At 41.0% G+C, this 19,314-nt stretch overlaps 1 protein-coding gene and 1 long non-coding RNA gene across 6 annotated transcripts in view; one reads left to right on the forward strand and one right to left on the reverse strand.

The window, feature by feature from the left end:
- Window positions 1-19,314, reverse strand: part of SLC12A7 (solute carrier family 12 member 7) — a 198,807-nt gene that overhangs the window by 47,741 nt on the left and 131,752 nt on the right. For 4 of the 5 annotated variants that reach the window (XM_072412049.1, XM_072412045.1, XM_072412046.1 and 1 more), the window contains exons 13-17: window positions 18,997-19,115; window positions 16,738-16,836; window positions 10,878-10,997; window positions 10,489-10,593; window positions 4,604-4,772 (exon numbers count right to left, since the gene is read on the reverse strand). In XM_072412049.1, the coding sequence (XP_072268150.1) occupies window positions 4,604-4,772; window positions 10,489-10,593; window positions 10,878-10,997; window positions 16,738-16,836; window positions 18,997-19,115 (612 nt within the window). The remainder of the gene's footprint in view (window positions 1-4,603; window positions 4,773-10,488; window positions 10,594-10,877; window positions 10,998-16,737; window positions 16,837-18,996; window positions 19,116-19,314) is intronic. The other variant, XM_072412048.1, reaches the window with a different exon arrangement.
- LOC140331219 (uncharacterized) overlaps window positions 1-19,314 on the forward strand; it is a 91,838-nt gene that overhangs the window by 34,144 nt on the left and 38,380 nt on the right. The gene's annotated exons all lie outside the window — the stretch shown is intronic.

The following is a 19,314-nucleotide window of genomic DNA, read 5'->3' on the forward strand; positions in this document are numbered from 1 at the left end:
AAAGAAAACCTCTTTAAACTATCTGGTAGGGCAACACAATAAAGGTAGAGCTCTAAGCTTGGTAACTAAGGAGTTTTTCCAGAAACTCCACGACTCCGACCTCCGAAAAAGGGCAGAGTCACCTACGTGGGGGGTAGTGTAGGCAAAGACGTTTCGAGCAACCGTCACACCTGCAGCAACACTTAAAGACAGGTACAAATATATAATTCTTGGTATGTAAACATAGCAAATCAATGGGTTATGTCCCGGTACCACGCAGAGGGATCCCAATAAAATGTCAGGCATCTTCTCCCAAGGCACAGGGACAGCCTCTTACCTATACATAACCATAAGGCACATAACAGTACAATCAAGGAGAGACATCGCCTTCAATAACTCAGATTTAGCATTAACAGAGGCAACATCAATCCATAAAACATAGCAACATTGCAGTTTCAGTTCCTTTGTCCAGCTGGTGGGCTGAAAAGGGATCCAAAATCCCGGTAACACGCATTAAGGAGAGTTCCTAGGACAATGACCATTTGAGCACCCAATATTAATCGGTACTGCAACGGGGGCTGAGCCATAGGGTAATATCCCCAGCCTCAATGCAGGTAAGTTCCAAAGTTTCTGTCTTAGGGGCGTGATGGGCCGTGGTAAGGTTGGCCCCTCTGTAATATTTCACAAAACAATATGCGTAGAGCCTGTAGAGCTGGGTGGTGAAAGTCATAACGTGAATCTTAAGGCATCTAATATAGTGTAAACAGCAGTAAACAGGGATAAACAAACAATCAGACGGGAATCATAAAATATAACTTAGCTTGGTCCATCCTCCGTGCCTTTTCCACAGCTAGGCCGTGACACGGATCCAAGTCAGTCTGGTGAAGGGACAATCTGGTAGTAAGGATCAGCAGCGTCATGGAGACACGCAAAGCCTCTGCTTTAATCAGAACCATCATAGCAAAAAAATTCTTTGTAGAGAAATATGAACAAAAACAAAAGTCAGGGAGACTAACGGCTTCCAAAACCACATTTCATGGGATGCTGGGGTTTTGTGGGCGGTGAGGAGAGGAAGAGTACCTTCTGCGCCGGGTGGGGTTCGTTGGTCTTGTTCTCGAAAAGTTTACTGGGAGATCATCCAAAACATTCAACCAGTTGGAACATCAATAGGTTCTGTGCCCAGAAAGGTGAACAAAGCTGGAAGTTGGGATGGGTTGTGCAATGAGAATGTAGAATTGGGCTACAATTAGATACATTAGATACAATTATATGAAGTGGGTGACCCCATCGATAGCGGGCGCTATGTGAGGTAATATGATCCAGTAGTGGCTTTAGTATGCGCCTCATCTGCAGAGTGCGGGGGACAAATCCGGATATTGCTGGACATTGGCACCGTCAAAATCTACAGGGCCCCTCTGCCATGCTTTTAGGATAATCTGCTCTTTTATTTTGAAAAAAATGGACCTTGCAAAGGAAGTCCCTGGGACGATCATTCTGTCTAACTCTTCTCACTCCCACTCTGTGAACTCCAGTTCAATACGCTCAGATACAGGCCGTTCTAAGAGAGTATTAAAGATGGCTGTAACAGTGCTTTCTAGATCAGGCCCAGACGTGGCTTCAGGGATCCCTCTTAATCTCAAATTATTGCGGGGGCCCCCCATTTTCTTGGTCATCCAAACAAAGGGACAGGTTGGAGAGTACCGACCTCATTTGAAGTTGGGTCTGTTCTAATGTGGCTAGCCTGGAAGAAGTTTGAGAGGCTGAGGACTCTAGGGTGGTAAGTTTGGTGTCCACAGCCTGAACCCTCTGATGCATTTGCTCCAGTTCTTTATGTACTGAGCTTTCTATGCGGTGGGCAAGAGATTCCATCTCTGCTTTGGTGGGGATGAATTGCAGCAGTGCTTGCAGCTCCCTAGCCAGCTGATGTGGTGATGACACTGCATCTATGTATCCCGCTAGGGGATAATGAGGAATACACAGGAGAGGAGGCTGCAGGGCTCCTTGCCAAAAAAGAAGTCCCCTCTTCACTCACCATATGTTCTGTCTCCACGTGGCCTGCTTCACGTGTGTGTGTCGGCGCCATCTTGGGAGCGCTCCCTTCAGCTGCGTCTGCCGATTCTGCAGGGAAATATTTGAGCAGATTCTCCCTCTTGGGGGTTTTGCCTGTGTCCTTGGCCTTCCGCTGTCTTGTCATCCCGGAGGGGGTTGGAAATGAGTCAGGTAGCCGGTAGGATCTGCTGATAAAGCCGCGGGGTCTGCACCGAGCTCAGTGTAAGAACCAGCTCACGGCGCCATCGCCAAGCCACACTGTGGGCTTGTAATTCTTAGGATTAACTCCTGGGCATGATAATTATATTTATTTATTATACTATAATCATAAATTATAATATAATACATAATTATAAATAATAATTTAAAAAAATAATGAAATATTAGACAACAATGTAATCTAAAAATAAAATATAAAATTAAAAATGTACTTTTATTTTTATTTCATGTTGTGTGGTGTTTTTGTACTGTAAAAACCATTTAAAAGCAGATTACATTGTAATCTGCTTTTAAATTTCCCTCCCTGACACACCCCCATACATCACCACTCACATCACCCCGAAAGATGACGCATCCTCCGGCGTGATGTGAGTGGGGGATTTCCCAGCCTACTCACACAGGCACACGCTGGACGCTGGAGCTGCTGCTGCTCGCATCTCCAGAGAGATGCAAAGCACAATGCAGGATTACTGCATTGTGCTTCACATCTCACTGCAGATGCCAGCAGCAATAGCAAATTTTTTGTTTGCTGCTGGAGGAGCTGCGGGGACGGGGTAAGTATTTTCTTTCAGTTCTAATCCGATTGTCATACAATGTATGACAATCGGATTGCAATATAACGTTTGTTTACATTTTTAACCACCTGAGAAAAGCTCGGGTTTAACACTTTTTGCAAGTGTTTTTACCCCGAACTATGTCGGGTTTAACGGCCAGGTTATTAATAAAGAGAAATGTAAATTTATGCACTTAGGGGCTAACAACATGCATGCTTCATACTGTCTAGGGAGAATACATTTGGGGGAGTCAGAAATGGAAAACGATCTGAAGGTTCTGGTAGATCATAGACTTAACAGCATGCAATGAAAAGCTGCAACATGTAAGCTAGCAAAGTTTTTTCTTGTATTAAAAGAGGAATAGACTGCAGAGATGGAGACATTATCCTGCCCCTGTACAAAGCATTGGTCAGATCTGGAATATATACAGTCCAGTTTTGGGCACCAGTTCACAAAAAAGACATTGTCGAATTGGAGAGAGTGCAGAGAATGGCAACTACATTAATAAAAGGAATGGAGGAGCTCAGCTATGAGGAGAAATTAGCTGAACTGAATCTATTCTCCCTTGAGAAGAGACTTTTAAGGGGGGATATGATCACCCTGTATGAATATATAAATGGTCCATATGGAGAACTCTCTTCGCAATTATTCCTTTTGAGATCATTACAAAGAACAAGGGGACACTCTTAGGCCACTCTGTGCAGAGTGCCTTAAGATTCATCCTCTACCCCACACAAGCACATCTAATTGTTTTCAAACTTTAAATCTGCAACATTGTATTAAATAGTACATCGCAATCATGCCATAAAAGGGTCTGTTGAAGAACTTTCTGTGATTGAGTAAAATTACATCTTATTCACGTCTCTTATTCATTTCATGTTCCTTCACAGTCACATGCTGCTGCAATGGAGATAGCAAGTTGCCATGTTGACATACATCACAAAGGCATAGTTCACCATTGCCAACATTAGGAAGCTGATCCAAAACAAGGGCTGAATGAGCTCTAGTACCAGGAGGCATTTGACCCTGGGTTGCTGTACCCCCCCAGTTTTTCCTGCCCTGCAGCCCCCAGATACTTCCTCTCAAGAGTGACAAATCGAGTGTGTGGCTGGCCTGTGAATGCTCGTTGTCAAAGGAAGACTGGCAAAGTATGCACAGAAGCAAAAAGGTAATTGCTCTCTGCAGTCTCCTCCCAGTTGTTTCTATTCTTACTTGCAAGCTCTTCCAGTCACATTTCACATGAATGAATCTCTGCGGCCCCTTCCCCCGGTATTAATCCTGACAAACATGGATGCCCTGCCTAACATTAACCTTTTCTATCCTGGCTGCCCTCTTCAGCATTAACCCTCTCAATTCTCTTTCTCTTGCTTTGACCCTCCATTCTACCCTCGCCATTCTGGATGGCCCAAGCACCACTAAGCCTCTCCATCCGGATTGACCACTAGCATTATTTCTTTCAATCCTGACTGATTCTACACTATTAATCCTCAACTTGGTTGACCCTTTCTTCTTCATCTTGGTTGACCTCCTTAATACCAAGCTAGATTGTCCCATTTTCTCTTATATTCTGGAGCAATGATGTTCAGCCAAACAAGTAAATAGGGAATTGATAATAAAAAATCATTTTATATTTTACAAATGTAACATTAACTTTTCTAGAGCGATTTCTTTCTTAATTTCTCTGTGTTCAAAAAAATCCCTCAAAATTTTTTTTTTATTTAGGATTAAATAAAATTAAATGCCCAATATGTGTTTATGATAATATTTTTCTACATTATAAAAATTTTTCAAAATTCACATACCTCTTCTCCCTTCTGTGCTTCTAAATGTTTATCCAGAAATGTTCCTTGCAGCACAGAACCCACAATGGTCAATCCTTTTCCGGCCTTAAGCTGAGTAGTTAGTGAAAGCAATCTGGGGTGCTTTACATTTTGCTCCAAATCCAGGTTGAGTAGCACCAAAATCTGAGGTCTGAAAGATAAAATGGTTTGTTTTTAAATGTATTTTTAATTAGAGTTCACTATGCAAAATCTGTTACTACAATTGCCCTTTTGCAAGCCTATTCAATTTTGCAGAAATGGAACCTAAAGAATTAATAGGAGACAAACTTTTTTTTTTTTTATTGTGGTTGGAAATGGTGTCAGGTTTTTATTACTGTCTGTGTCCCTGACAGGGGTATTCACTAATGTCGGTGTTCAAATTCGGGTTGTCCCTATATTCGACCCAAAAATGGTGGTTCAAGTTCGGGCAGACCCGACCTGAAAAACACAGAATTCGACTTAGCGAATTTGTGTTCAAAAATATGTTTAAAAAAAAAAAAAAAAAAAAAGGCGAACTCCGGATGAACTCTCAATGGAGTTTCTCCATTGAGAGTTCATCTTAATTCAGTTCCCATTATGATTGAAAAGTACAGCCCGTGGAGCGTGGGAACTTACGGTCACAGCTGATAGGAGGCATGGAATGCTATCAATCAGCTGTGATGGCAGATGAACTCTTAACAGAGTTCATCTGCAGTTCCACTGCGATCCCCGGGCACTAAGGGTTAGGGGTTAATTAAGGGGATTGGAGGCACGGGAGTTCAGTTCCCACGGTCACTGGGCTGATAAGCAGCTCTACACAGTCCCGAAAAAAAAACAAATCCCCCCCCCCCCCATAGACTTTATTAGTGTTTAAATTTGGCGTTCGATCACCCAAAAAATATCGGGCTATTTGATCAATTAGCTGCCGAATCAAACACTCAGCTGTTCGACCAACACTAGTATTCACCCTAATTGTCTCAGCCACCAATGTCACTGGAAATGAAAGTGAGGGTAAATAAAATTAAGTTGATGTCAAAACAACAATCAAGTGGGCAATCTTCCAATGGGAACAAGACTATTATTTTAACCCTAAATCATAGGTTAAACTATTTAACCATGCCTAATATGAAATACTTCATATGCGTGACCAGTCTTTGTGGCAGTACTCAAAGCATGCCACTGTCACAAACCTATGTCTAAATGAACCTTATTGTACATGGTCAGTTTGCACCGCACTTCACACATGCTCAGTGCGTATCCTTATTATTATTACACAGTATTTATATAGCGCCATCATATTACGCAGCGCTGTACATAGTCCATAGTCGTGTCACTAACTGTCCCCCAAAGGAGCTCACAATCTTTTGTCCCTATCATAGTCATATGTCAATAAGTCTAAGGGAGTTAGTCAATTGTTAGGGAGAAGCCAATTAACCTCACTGCATGTTTTTGGGATGTGGGAGGAAACCAGAGTACCCGGAGGAAACCCACGCAGACACGGGGAGAACCTGCAAACTCCATGCAGATAATGTCCTGGCTGGGGATCGAACCTGGGACCTAGTGCTGCAAAGGCCGGAGTGCTAACCCCTGAGCCACTGTGCTGCCCACGCACATTTACTCTGCACATGCCCAGTGCGAGCTCCAATCAGAGACTAGGACGATTTCCTTCCAGTGCGGATTGATTCTGACAACGTCCTGTTTTCTGGTTCCTGTTTCCTGCTCCCGATTCTTGGTTCCTGCTCCTCGCTACTCATGCATCTTCCGCTCTCCATCTGATCATCTGTGTATGACCTCCAAGGTTTGTCTGCAATCTATTATCACCACTGTTATCTGCAAAGTCATTGGACATTTACCAGCACTGTTCTCTGCCCAGTCATTGGACATTTGCCTCTACTGTTTATCCGCAAGGTCATTTAACCAATACGTGTGTGTGTGTGTGTGTGTGTGTGTGTGTGTGTGATCTCCCGGTTAATCACCATCAAGATTCCCTCAAACAGACCTCTCCTTTCTGAAGGCCGACAGTATCAATCCACCCACTATGATCTCAGGAGGGAAACACCCACCCCTTGAGGTAATGGCCCAGCAACCTTCCAGCCTTACTCAAGCAGTACAGAACCTGCATCGGGGGTACTCGCAACTCGAGAACCACCTGGATAGCCTCCAAAATGGTCTGACAGCCAGCCAAAGCTCTGAAGTAGCCTGCGCTGCAAACTCTGCTCCCCTGGGGTCTGTGGCCCCTGCACCCCCGGACTGCGAACCCAAGGTCCCTTTACCGGAATACTTTAATGGAGAACAAAAGAACTTACGATCTTTCAAGAATTGTTGCCAGTTGCTTTTTGACTTACAGCCACGGACATAGGCTTACCGCCTGATGGAGAAAGGTGACCCCCTTCTCCATTCCTTATATGGTTTTCTCAATACTATGGGGGCCGTGTACGATGACCCTATTAGCGCAGCCTCAGCAGAATTAACCCTGTGCAAATAATGCTAAGGCTCTTGTCCTGTTGAAGACTACATTGCAGAGTTTAGGGTGGCCTTCGCAGACACATCTTGAAATGAAGCACTCCGCTTCCAATTTTGCCAAGGTCTTTCTGAACAGATCAAAGATGATCTAGCCTATGTCTCCATCCCAGAGTCTTTAAATTACCTCGTCATGTTGGTGACCCAGATTGATCGTCTGCAAAAGAGAGACTGTGTGAAAAGGGACGTTGTCAAAACCCTCAGTCGAGTACGGCTGCCAGCCCTTCCTTCGGTCTCCACTATTAACCCATCTACAGAGGGAGAGGAACCTATGCAAATTGGGACCATTCATCCACTCCTCTCTGACACAAAGACAGCAGCGTAGAGATGAGAAACTTTGTATATACTGCGGTGCTGCAGGACACTTTCGCCTGAACTGTGCACGATGCCCAGTGGGTAAGTTCCACTTACAGAACCCTATATGCCATCCTTTAATGACTGTGGGAAAGATGTTTTTATCCATCTCTCTTATCCTTCAGTGGCCAGGAGGCCTCGCTGAGACCAACGCAATTATTGATTCTGGTGCACTGTTTCATGGACATACAATTCGCCCACGCTTCAAGAAAGAAACCTTTCAATTGCTTTTTAATTGGCTGACGGTTCCACTCCCTGTACCGGGCCAATTACCACTTGCACCTCTCCAAAGGAGGTACATACCCCTTCGGGGCATTATCAGCACTAATCCTTTGACTTGCTGCCCTCACTAATATTTCCAGTTATTTTAGGGCTATCTTGGCTGCAGATCCATGATCCCGATATCCACTGGTCTAAGGGTACAATTTCTTTTTCTTCTACGTTTTGCCAGCAGAACTGTTTCCAGGAGACCAAAGAATGCTTAGTCATGGCCACCTTGTTTTTGGAACAGGAAGCATTACTTCAGAGGTGTAGAGAGAATTCTTGGATGTCTTCAATCCAAAAGGGGCCGATACCTTGTCCCCTCATAGGCCATATGACTGCCCTATCGATTTATTGCCAGGGTCTACTATCCCCTATGGCCATACTTTCCCACTTTCTGATCCAGAATTCCTTGCACTGAAAACCTACATTGAAGAAAGCCTCGCTAAGAGATTCATCCGACCCTTACACTCACCAGTCGGAGCAAGTATCTTCTTTGTCGAAAAAAAGGACAGTTCCCTGCGACCATGTCTCGATTATCGTGCTCTGAACCAGATAACCATCAAAAACCGATACCCACTTCCTCAAAAATCTAAACAATTCCAAAGGCTCCATACAGCAAGAATATTTACCAGGTTGGATCTCCGCAGGGCATACAATTTGATCCGCATCAGACGGGGATGAATGGAAGACTGCCTTCCACTCCTGGCATTTGGATTATTTAGTAATGCCCTTCGGGCTGTGTAATGCCCAGCGACCTTTCAAAATGTTATTGCCATTTTCAACGATATACTGGATGTATATGTCGTGGTCTATCTGGACGACATTCTGATCTTTTCAGATTCCCTCAAGGAGCATGGTGAACATGCAAAAGAGGTCCTCACTCGACTCCGGCAGAACCATCTTTTTGCAAAGATTGAAAAATGTGAATTTGAGAAGGATCAAGTACACTTCCTAGGCTTGGATATCTCGGGTCAAGGCATTGCCATGGACCACAGTAAGGTTTTGGCTGTCCGTGACTGGCCCGTCCCATCATCTCGCAAGGAGGTCCAGAGATTCCTAGGCTTCTCAAATTTCTATCGTAAATACATTCAAGATTTTTCTCGCATTGTCCGACCTTTGACCGATTTAACTTGGAAACGAGGTTAGACCCTAACTTGCCTTACATGTTAGAAGTGGATGCGTCCGAGAAAGCTGTTGGTGCTGTTTTGTCTCAGAGACAAGGTGAAAAGCAAATACTGCGTCCTCTAGCCTTTTTCTCTAGGAAATTGTCTTCCGAGTGCAATTATGATGTAGGGGACAGAGAGCTACTTGCAATTAAGATAGCCCTGGAGGAGTGGAGATATTTCCTGGAGGGGGCTCTTCACCCAATTGTAATATGGACTGATCATAAGAGCTGGAGTACTTATGGGCTTGCCAAACGTCTTCGGCCTCGTCAGGCCTGTTGGTCCCTCTTCTTCACACGGTTCAATTTTCACATATCATACCGACCAGGCTCAAAGAATGGGAAACCAGACGCGTTGTCATAGTTTCATTCCAGGGCTGAGTCGCCGTAACTCCTGTTAGAGACACAATTACTGAACCAAATCAAGGAAACTTTCAAGACACTTTCGCCTGATACAAAGGAACTCTTGACTCAAGAAGCAGGTTTTCTATAATATCAAGACAACATTTTTGTTCCAGTTCCCTTACAGACTCCTGTCCTTCAAAGCATGCATGCCCATCCCATGGCTGGACACTTTAGTTCCATCAAGACTATTGAACTAACACCCCGCAAGTTCTGGTGGCCTACTTTTAACAAGGATTGTACTGAGTTTGTCCAAGGATGTGATGTCGGTGTTAAAAGCAAAAGTCAAACAGTGCTACCCATGGGGCTCCTGAGACCACTACCAATACCCGACCGACCATGGAGTAATCTCTATGGACTTCATAGTAGAACTTCCCTCATCAGAAGGATGTACCACCATTTTAGTGGTGGTTGATGGTTTCACAATACAGTCACTTCATTCCCCTCAAGTGATTATCCTCAGCTCCTGACCTCCCCATGATTTTCATCAAGGAGATTTTTCATCTTCATGGCTTCCCACAGCAGATCGTGTCGGATCGGGGGTCACAATTTACAACTAAATGCTGGGTTCAACTGTGCAAAAATCTCCAGATTGATGTGGCATTCTCACCGGCCTAAAAACATAGGCTTTAGCTGGAACAAGCAAGCAATAACAGCTAACATATATGTAAAAACAAAATCCTAATTGCGTTGTAACCATGACTTTCTGAAAATGTATTGTTTTTTTTAGAAGGAAAACAAATCCATATAAAACTTGATAAGTGGTAAGATACTGTATATTTGCTATAGTGTAGTGCTTAGGTAAACCCTATCAGTTAAAAAAATAAAAAAAACAAAACGGGGAAAAAAAAAAGCTCCTATAAAATGAAACACCCAATCCTGCACATTTGAAACACCCAAATGAAACACCCAAATCTGCACATTTTGTGGAAACTTTACTTTGTTTGTTTACCCAAAGAATCTGTACAAATTAAATTAGGCCTGCCCTCCCTGCTTGGCTCTGCAGCTTCATGTTCTGTGTCCCTTTGGCTTTGTGCTGCAGCAGCACAAAAATTCCATAAATTAGCATCAGACCAGGTATTACAAGTTCTTTGGCTACAGGAGTTTTTTTTTGTTACCTGGACATGGTCACTTTAAAATGTTTTCAAAATCAGAATAACTGTATGAGAATAATGCAGGAATTTACCTCCAGTTTTTGGTATGTGTTGTCCCATGTTCAACACGAAGCAAAGCATAGCGAGCTGCATTTAAAGACAATCCTCGTATTCCATCTCCCCATTCCTTTTCAGCGCTAAAGGTGAATTTTAAATGACATTATTACCAGTTTTAAAGGACAAGTTTATTATGTTACACAAACAAAGGTTTTATGATTTGGAAACTTAACAGCTAGTTATAGTCTCCAATTTATTAGGGGAATTAGGCAATAGGAAATAGTCCTTTTATTTGTTTTAAAAGGTAATGCTACTTTGTAAAACCCTATATAAAAATGTTATAAATGTAAAGTTGTTCTTTGTTAGTGCACACATAACAATAACCACTCAGACACAAAAATAAAAGCTGCTCTTTCTAACTTACCCTCTATATTCAATGTACTTGTAAATACATCCGGCAATCAACATAGCAACTAATGCATAATACCAAGAGCAAATAAACATTAAGGCAAGGCATAAGCTCATTCCTACAAACGAAAGAGTCCTGAAAGACCAAAAGAGCCATATATAAACATATACATACACACAGAAATTTAGGCAATTAAAAAAATCAAAATACTTTAGGCCTAAAACCTACAAAAAGCTTAATACATTCTTTTAAGATTTCAGTTGCCATTTACTGAGAGTGACAAACACCAAAACATGTTGAACATACAAGCACATAAAAGCTTTAGAGCCAATGGATAAAGAAAGAAGCAACTGCAAGCCTTTTTTACTCATGGTAATAGCTCCTTGCCCATGTTACAGACAGGATAATTTGCAATGTTTGGCCAAATCAACATGTAGTAGAATACTGGCAATTAAACCCCAACATAGGTTTTTCCTTTTTTTTCATTTTAGTCAAGGTAGGGAAATAAATGTTAACCTTACAGGGTGTAGGTATACTGGGTTACAAAGACACCATTAATCTAATACCAATAGAAAGAAACAAAAATAATGCCAGGATAAAATCTTGGCATTACTTTGAGAAGGGGTAGAGCAAGTTCACAAAATGTCAGTGCATTTTAACTAAACTGAAAAACCAAACATGTCTACATTATACTATGCTGGTTTTGTTTGTGTTGCCTGTTAGGATGGCTTGCTATTGGGACATAGATGGTAATAGGGATGTTTTTTTTCTCTTTGTCATTCTAATACATTTTAAAAGTTTTTTTAGTTTCTACTATCCCTGTTCTGATTGGCAAGATATACTTTTGCTTACCTTTTTTTTAATTATTTCTCTTTTTCTCCTATCTTTCTTTTACACTTTTCATTAGAAAGGTAGGTGAAGTCTACTTGATTGGGAAATTGTCAAACTCCCCCCCCCCCCAAAAAAAAAAAAAACCCCCTGTGCGTTTTTTTATTTAAAATTTACACAAGGTCAAAAAAAAAAAAAACCCAACAACACATGGAGAACACAAGAACATGGGAACACAATGTTGTTGATTTGTTTTGACAAAACAAGTTTTAACATCCCTTTAGCTCATCTACTGTTTTAATACATCTTTTATAATTAAGAACAGAAAAAAAGGGGTTTTCGGCAAAAATAATAGAATTGTATTTGGTGATACAAATTTCACACAATAACACAGAAAAAAATTATAAACTTTTACTTGTATGTCACAATAGTTTCCTGTGATACATACAAGATTTTCTTATGGCCTGGTAAGGCACTATACAAAGTTCAACTAACATTAAGCGACTATACATAATCATAACATGGTTTAGTAAGTATGAACCTGTTCGTATCAACCGTAGTACCCTACGCGTTTCGCCATTGTGGGCTTACTCAGGGGTAGTGGTAGGTCAATGAATAACTTTCTATGTATAAGCAAATGGTTCAAGTAATATAGTTCAAGTATGGCCTTAATCCTGTAATGAGAATAATAAAAGCCTAAGCATTAAATGAGCTGTTGAAGAGTTGTGGGAAAATATGTAATAAAAAGTCCCCTGTGTTGGTATAATTACTGTGGATAAAGTATGCTCTATTTCTGGTAGATTGCCAGATAGTAGTTTAATTTAAATAGGTACCAATTGCATAAAAAGGGAGGATATATGCCCACTGACAGGTGTAGTCAACAAAGAGAGCTTGCCAAATAAGCTTCCAGAATATATTACTGAGGTGTACAAGGATGGAATCCTCCTGTTGGTGCTGCAAGTATGCAGTTGCTTGTTTGAGTTCAGCCTTGTTGAATTTGTTTTGATTTTACACATCCACAAGTGTTTGGGATCCCAGTCCATACACTTAAAAAAGCTTCTAACATCAGCTTATTGCAGAATACTATGATATCTGGATGAAGGGCTGAAGCTAACAACTGGATTGAAGCTCTTCTCTTAGACAGTGCTGTATCCACAACTACCTGCATTAAATCCTCATACTGTTGCACAGGGGCAGTCAAGCTCAATAAGCTGCCCATCCACCTGGCCCTACTAGTTAGCTTTCTCTGACAATTGCACCATTCCTAATGCTCTCCAAATGCATCTGGCACACCCCTTGACCACAGCACCTGCCACAACACTCCTACCTGATCATTATGCCTGACATTTGACTGATCATGTCACTTAGTGGTCACAATCACACATAATGTGCTTTTTTGTTAGAAGTATTACAATTAGAATTATCATGTATTTATACAGAGCTGACATATTACACATCACTTTACAGCCTATTGCCATGTCACTAACTGTGTCTGAGAGAAACTTACAATCTAATAAACCTATTATAGCCATACTTTAACCCCCCTAGCGTTCTAATTTTGTCAGTTTTTTGATGCAAAAAGTGATCCAATTTTTTTTGCATAGAAATTTTTGTTTATATTGTTGGCCTGTAATTCTCAGGATTAACTCCCGGGTATAATAATTATATTTATTATATGATAATGATGACTATGGATTTGGAAACTAGCAAAATGAAGCCTGAATGATTCACAGGCCTCTGACTATTTTTTGTACAGAATGTAGGCGTTCCATAGGCACTGCTCAACTAGATGCCTGAAAATCTTTTTGTAGTACTTCCTTTGCCGTTTCCTTATCGATGGGTAGAATGTCATGGCTTGGTCAGCTCTGCGGACATCACCCTTGGTGTTGTTGTAGTCAATCACCGCCTGTGGCTTCATCACTTCTTTCCCACGTTTTGTGTGTACCAGAACAGTGGAGGCATTATGGTCAGTACTCATCAGGCACACATCTTTCTTGTCACGCCATCTCAGGGCCATCATCTTTCCTTTCTGCCAGGCAACAATTTCTCCTGTCTTCAGCTTCCCTTTTGCAAACAGTGATGGCAGGTTGCGCTGGTTAGCCCTAAGGGTTTAATAGGCATCTGTTCTGTGTTGCAGAACGAACTCAAAGCTCAGGAGAGGTGTAGAAGTTGTCAGTTGTGACACAATAGCCCTGATCTAGCAATGGCTCAATGAGGGATAGCACTGAAGATGTTGCCAATCCATATAATAGCTGTATCTGGGGTTGAACTGTGTCCCTTTTCCAGTGTACAGTACCGTATTCCAGACGTAGCCAGATGAGGATTTGCACAGCATATACGTTTTCACGCCAAATCGTGCCCTCTTGGCGCAATGTACTGCACCCAGCTGAACCTCCCCTTGTAAGTAATTAGACTTTCGTCAATGCTGACATCTTTTCCTGGCACATAGGTTTGCTGGAAATTTTGTAGACACATCTGAGACACTTACCAAATTTTTTTTGAGTTTTGGTGCAGGATGGGTGGTCTCATCAAATTCTTCATTGTTTGTGAAGTGCAGGTACTTCATGATGAGGGAAAAGCGGTATTCTGGCATGACTGTGCCAATGAATGGAGTGGCAATCATTTTATTCTTGGACCAGTACCCCTTCTGCATGGGTTTGCCCACAACTCCCTGGAGGATCACCAAGCCCAAAAATAGCCAAATGCCATCCTTGGTCACAGGTTCCGACTTTCTGCATCTTGCAAACCTCAGGTGTGGAGCACCTTGTTGTTGTCCAGCGTACCTGCATAAAACAAAATAAAAAATGTATTTTAGGATATGTTCTTTTATATTGTGAAGGTTGCAAGTAATATGTTAGCAAACACAGAGCAGCATATATGTTTGGACAAAAAAAAATTAGCAAAAAATTTTAAAAAGTTAGCAAACACAGAGCAGCATACATGTTGGCATAAAAAAAAAAAAATAAAAAGTTAGCAAACACAAAGCAGCATACATGTTTGCATAAAAAAAAAAAATAGCAAAAAATTTTAAAAAGTTAGCACAGAGGAGCACACATGTTGGCATAATTTTTTTTTTTAAAAAAGTTAGCAAACACAAAGCAGCATACATGTTTGCATAAAAAAAAAAAAAAAAAAAAAAGGGATAAAAGCCCTGGGAAATTAAAAAAGTTAGCAAACACAAGACTGGCTTACCTGTCTCCGCAACAATTTTTTCGATAACTTCATCGGTCAAAAACAACTTCAGGTATGCCAGGGGGTAGTCACATTCAGCCTCAATTTTCATCCCAGGTGAATGGAAATCTTGGCGGTGCTGCCTGGACCGCATCAAGGTCAGTGGAGCACCATGTGCGCACAGCACTGACCTCAGGTTCAGAATCGTCGCTCAGTTCATTTTCGCTGTCTGATGACAAACTTCCTGGTGAATCACTATCGCTCGATTCCACAAGGGACTCCAAATCGCTATCGCTGCTTTCAAATTCCTCCAAAACAGCGCTTGCGCCAGCGAGATGCCTTTTGGATGCCATGTGGTCCCCAGCAATCAGTCAGGAACAATCAAGGTCAAAGAAAGTGATGAATTATACATTCAGGAAGTGATTTATAAGCCATCAAAAGGTCAGATCAAGGTCAGGGCAATGATGCTTGGTGCACTAAAATGTGTTTTTTTACTTTTAATATGTTTTGTTGTGTATTTTAATGTAAAAAAAAATATAAAAGCAGATTACATAGCAATCTGCTTTTAAATTTCCCGCCCCCAGAATCCATCACTCCATCGCATCACCTGGAAGAGGTCAGATCTTGCCGGGTGATGCGGTGGGGATGTCCCCGCCCTGCTCACTCCACTGAAACAACCAAAGAAGCTGCTTGCATCACCCGGAGGCTGCGAGCGTCACATTCTCCGGGTGATGCGAGCAGCTATAATAAATTCCGGGGGTGATGCCAGAGAGAAATCGCCACTGACATCACCACTGGAATTTACTATTGGTGATCGCATTCGCAGTTAGATGTGATGCACCATGCAGCGGCATGGCCAGGACCCGGGCGGCTTTTAAAAGCAGATTACTCGGTAATCTGCTTTTAAATTTCCCACTCGGCCACACCCCGTCTGATTTTCTCTCAATTAAAAAGCAGGGTACGTACAGACTTGCAATGGTCCTCATCCAATAATCGGCCCAGGGCCGATATAGGACAAGAATTTGGCATGTGTACAGCGCCTATCGTCTGAACGGCCGTCCTGGCAGATCCATGAACGATGGACGACGAACGATCGTCGGGGTGCTGTTCCGTCGTTCTCCCTCTCCCCTCTCTATAGAGCAGAACAGTGCTGTATGTACAGCAATTGTTCATCGTTGGAAAGGATCATGAATGATCCTTTCCAACAACAATTATTGCACGTGTGTATGCAGCCTAAGGGAGATTTAGGGCAAAAATATTTCTATTAGGATGCTGAATTTATCCCAATGCCATGAAATGTCAAGACCCCCCAACACACACTGATCCACAGCCTCTGGAACAGCTGTTAACAAGGAAGTCAGGCATTTAAAGCAAAACTAGACTGATAAAATGAAAAAAAAAATTATTGGCATTTCTTTCCCCTCGAGGACGAAAATGCCTTTTGGCAGTTTAGGTCCACTTTAACATCAGATATGCAGGTATAACCACCCTCAGGGATCTTCTGATGCTTCACTTAACATACTTGTATTATTTATGAATTTCACCAGCTAAGCCCTAAATAAAGTGTAGGTACATATTTGTCAAATCGCATTAAAGCCTGTTTGGATGTGCACTTTTATTGTTTGATCTATGCAAGTCTGTTTGAGGTCTCTCATTAGTATCCCATTTTAACACCGTGCTACCTTCTCCAATTCTTATATGCTGTGGTGACTTGGACAGCCCAATCAAATGTCCCTTTGTACTTTTTTTTCCCCCATTACCTATTTAACTGTAAAAAAGACTATTCTCAAGAGATTGGCTCTTAATATAGTAAAGTTGTAGTATTTAGAGATATAAAAGAGTTTAGCAAGGACAAAAGCAAACAGAATGTTCTTACCAGTGATAGTACTTAAACCGTGGTCTCCAGTTTGGAGTTCGTAACAAGGTTTGTAAAGCACAAGCCAAGTTTACAAACATGTAACACATCAAAAAAAACCTATAAGATAAATATGAGATGGATACATAAAAATGACGAAGAAAAATTAAACAAGTCTTTAGTTCACTTAGATAAATAATATTTTTCACAGCTAGATGGCTAGTCCTGTCAGTCTGTCTGGTCACTTTCACCAGTTTATAGGCAAATATGTTGTTGAATTGTTATTTATAATATATATATATATATATATATATATATATATATATATATATATATATATATACATATACACATACATACACATACATACACACACACACACACACACATATATATACACACACACACACACACACATACATATACACATATATACACACACACACACACACTGTTAGGTCCATAAAAATTTGGACAGAGACAACTTTTTTCTTATTTTGGTTTTGTACATTACCACAATGAATTAAAAAAAAAAACAACTCAGATGCAGTTGAACTGCAGACTTTCAGCTTTAATTCAGTGGGTTGAACAAAAAGATTGCATAAAAATGTGAATAACTAAAGCCTTTTTTTTTTAACACAATCACTTCATTTCAGGGGCTCAAAAGTAATTGGACAAATTAAAAAGCTGAAAATAAAATGTTCATTTCTAATACTTGGTTAAAAACCCTTTGCTGGCAATGACAGCCTGTAGTCTTGAAGTCATGGACATCACCAGATGCTGAGTTTTCCCTTTTTAATGCCCTGCCAGGCCCTTAATGCAGCGGCTTTCAGTTGCTGTTTGTTTGTGGGCCTTTCTGTCCGAAGTTTAGTCTCCAACAAGTGAAATACATGCTCAGTTGGGTTCAGATCAGGCGACTGCCATTCAAGAATATTCCACTTCTCTGCTTTAATAATCTCCTAGGTTGCATCGGCTGTATGTTTTGGGTCATTGTCCATATGTATTATAAAACGCCTCACAATCAATTTGACTGCATTTAACTGGATATGAGCAGACAGTATGTCTCTGAAAACATCAGAGGTCATTTGGCTGCTTCTGTCCTGTGTCACATAATTGATAAACACTAGTGTCCCAGTGCCACTGGCAACCATGCAAGCCCAAGCCATCACACTGCCTCTGCCATGTTTTACAGATGATGTGGTATGCTTTGGATGATGAGCTGTTTCACGCCTTCTCCATACTTTTTTCTTGCAATCATTCTGGTAAGGGTTGATCTTGGTTTCATCTTTCCAAAGAATGTTTTTCAAGAACTGTGCTGGCTTTTTTAGATTTTTTTTTATTAAAGTGCAATCTAGCCTTTCTATTCTTGAGGCTTATGAGTGGCTTACACCTTGCGGTGCACCCTCTGTATTTACTTTCATGCAATCTTCTCTTTATGGTAGACTTGGATATTGATACACCTACCTCCTGGAGAGTGTTGTTCACTTGGTTGGCTGTTGTGAAGTGGTTTCTCTTCACCATGGAAATGATTCTGCGATCATACACCACTTTTGTCTTCCGTGGACCTCCGGGTCTTTTGGCGTTGCCGAGTTAACCAGTCCCTTGCTTCTTTCTCATGATGTACCAAACTGTGGATTTTGCCACTCCTAATATTGTAGCAATTTCTCATATGGGTTTTTTTCTGTTTTTGCAGCTTAAGGATGGCTTATTTCACCTGCACGGAGAGCTCCTTTGACTGCATGTTGTCTGTTCACAGCAAAGTCATCCACATACAAGCACCCCCCTCTCAAATCAACTCCAGGCCTTTTACCTGCTTAATTGATAATGACATAACAAAGGATTTGCCCACACCAGCCCATGAAATAGCCTTTGAGTCAATTGTCCAATTACTTTTGAGCCCCTGAAATGAAGCGATTGTGTAAAAAAAATAGGCTTTAGTGCCTCACATTTTTATGCAATCTTTTTGTTCAACTCACTAAATTAAAGCTGAAAGTCTGCAGTTCAACTACATCTGAGTTGTTTCATTTAAAATAATTGTGGTAAGTGTCACTTTTTTTTTTTTTTTTAGTAGCTTGCAGCCTCCTGATATAAGTGATGTATTTGTTGCAGGAGGCTGTAATTTTCATTATATAACAGGGTTATCCAATTGTTTATATACAACCTAAAAAAATGTATGATAGGTCTGCTTTAAGCGGGTAGTTCACACTAATTTTCTGAACTGTTAAATTTCTAAAATTAAAAATAATTAAAATTAATAACAAGTTAAAATATAAAACTTACATTGACAAAATTGGTGCAACACTATCCAAAGAAGCAATGAGGATACCAATTTCGCATATGCCTGCTGTCAGTAACAGAGCCCATGTTGGTTCTCCATTGGCTTTTCCATGACCAAATACCTAAAATAAAAAAAAATTACCAATTTTTAGAGGAAAAACAAACATCTTTCCCAGATAATTTGGTATTTTAATTAGTGATTTCTTTTGTTTTGATAAACAAGAACATTTTTTACTGTAAAGCTTTCATAACATGAAAAAAAAAAAAAAAAAAGAACGGCTCTTTGTGGCAACTTTTATATATCTATCTATCTATATATAT

Source organism: Pyxicephalus adspersus, chromosome 5, assembly GCF_032062135.1.
Source record: "Pyxicephalus adspersus chromosome 5, UCB_Pads_2.0, whole genome shotgun sequence".
NCBI classification, from domain to species: Eukaryota; Metazoa; Chordata; class Amphibia; order Anura; family Pyxicephalidae; genus Pyxicephalus; species Pyxicephalus adspersus.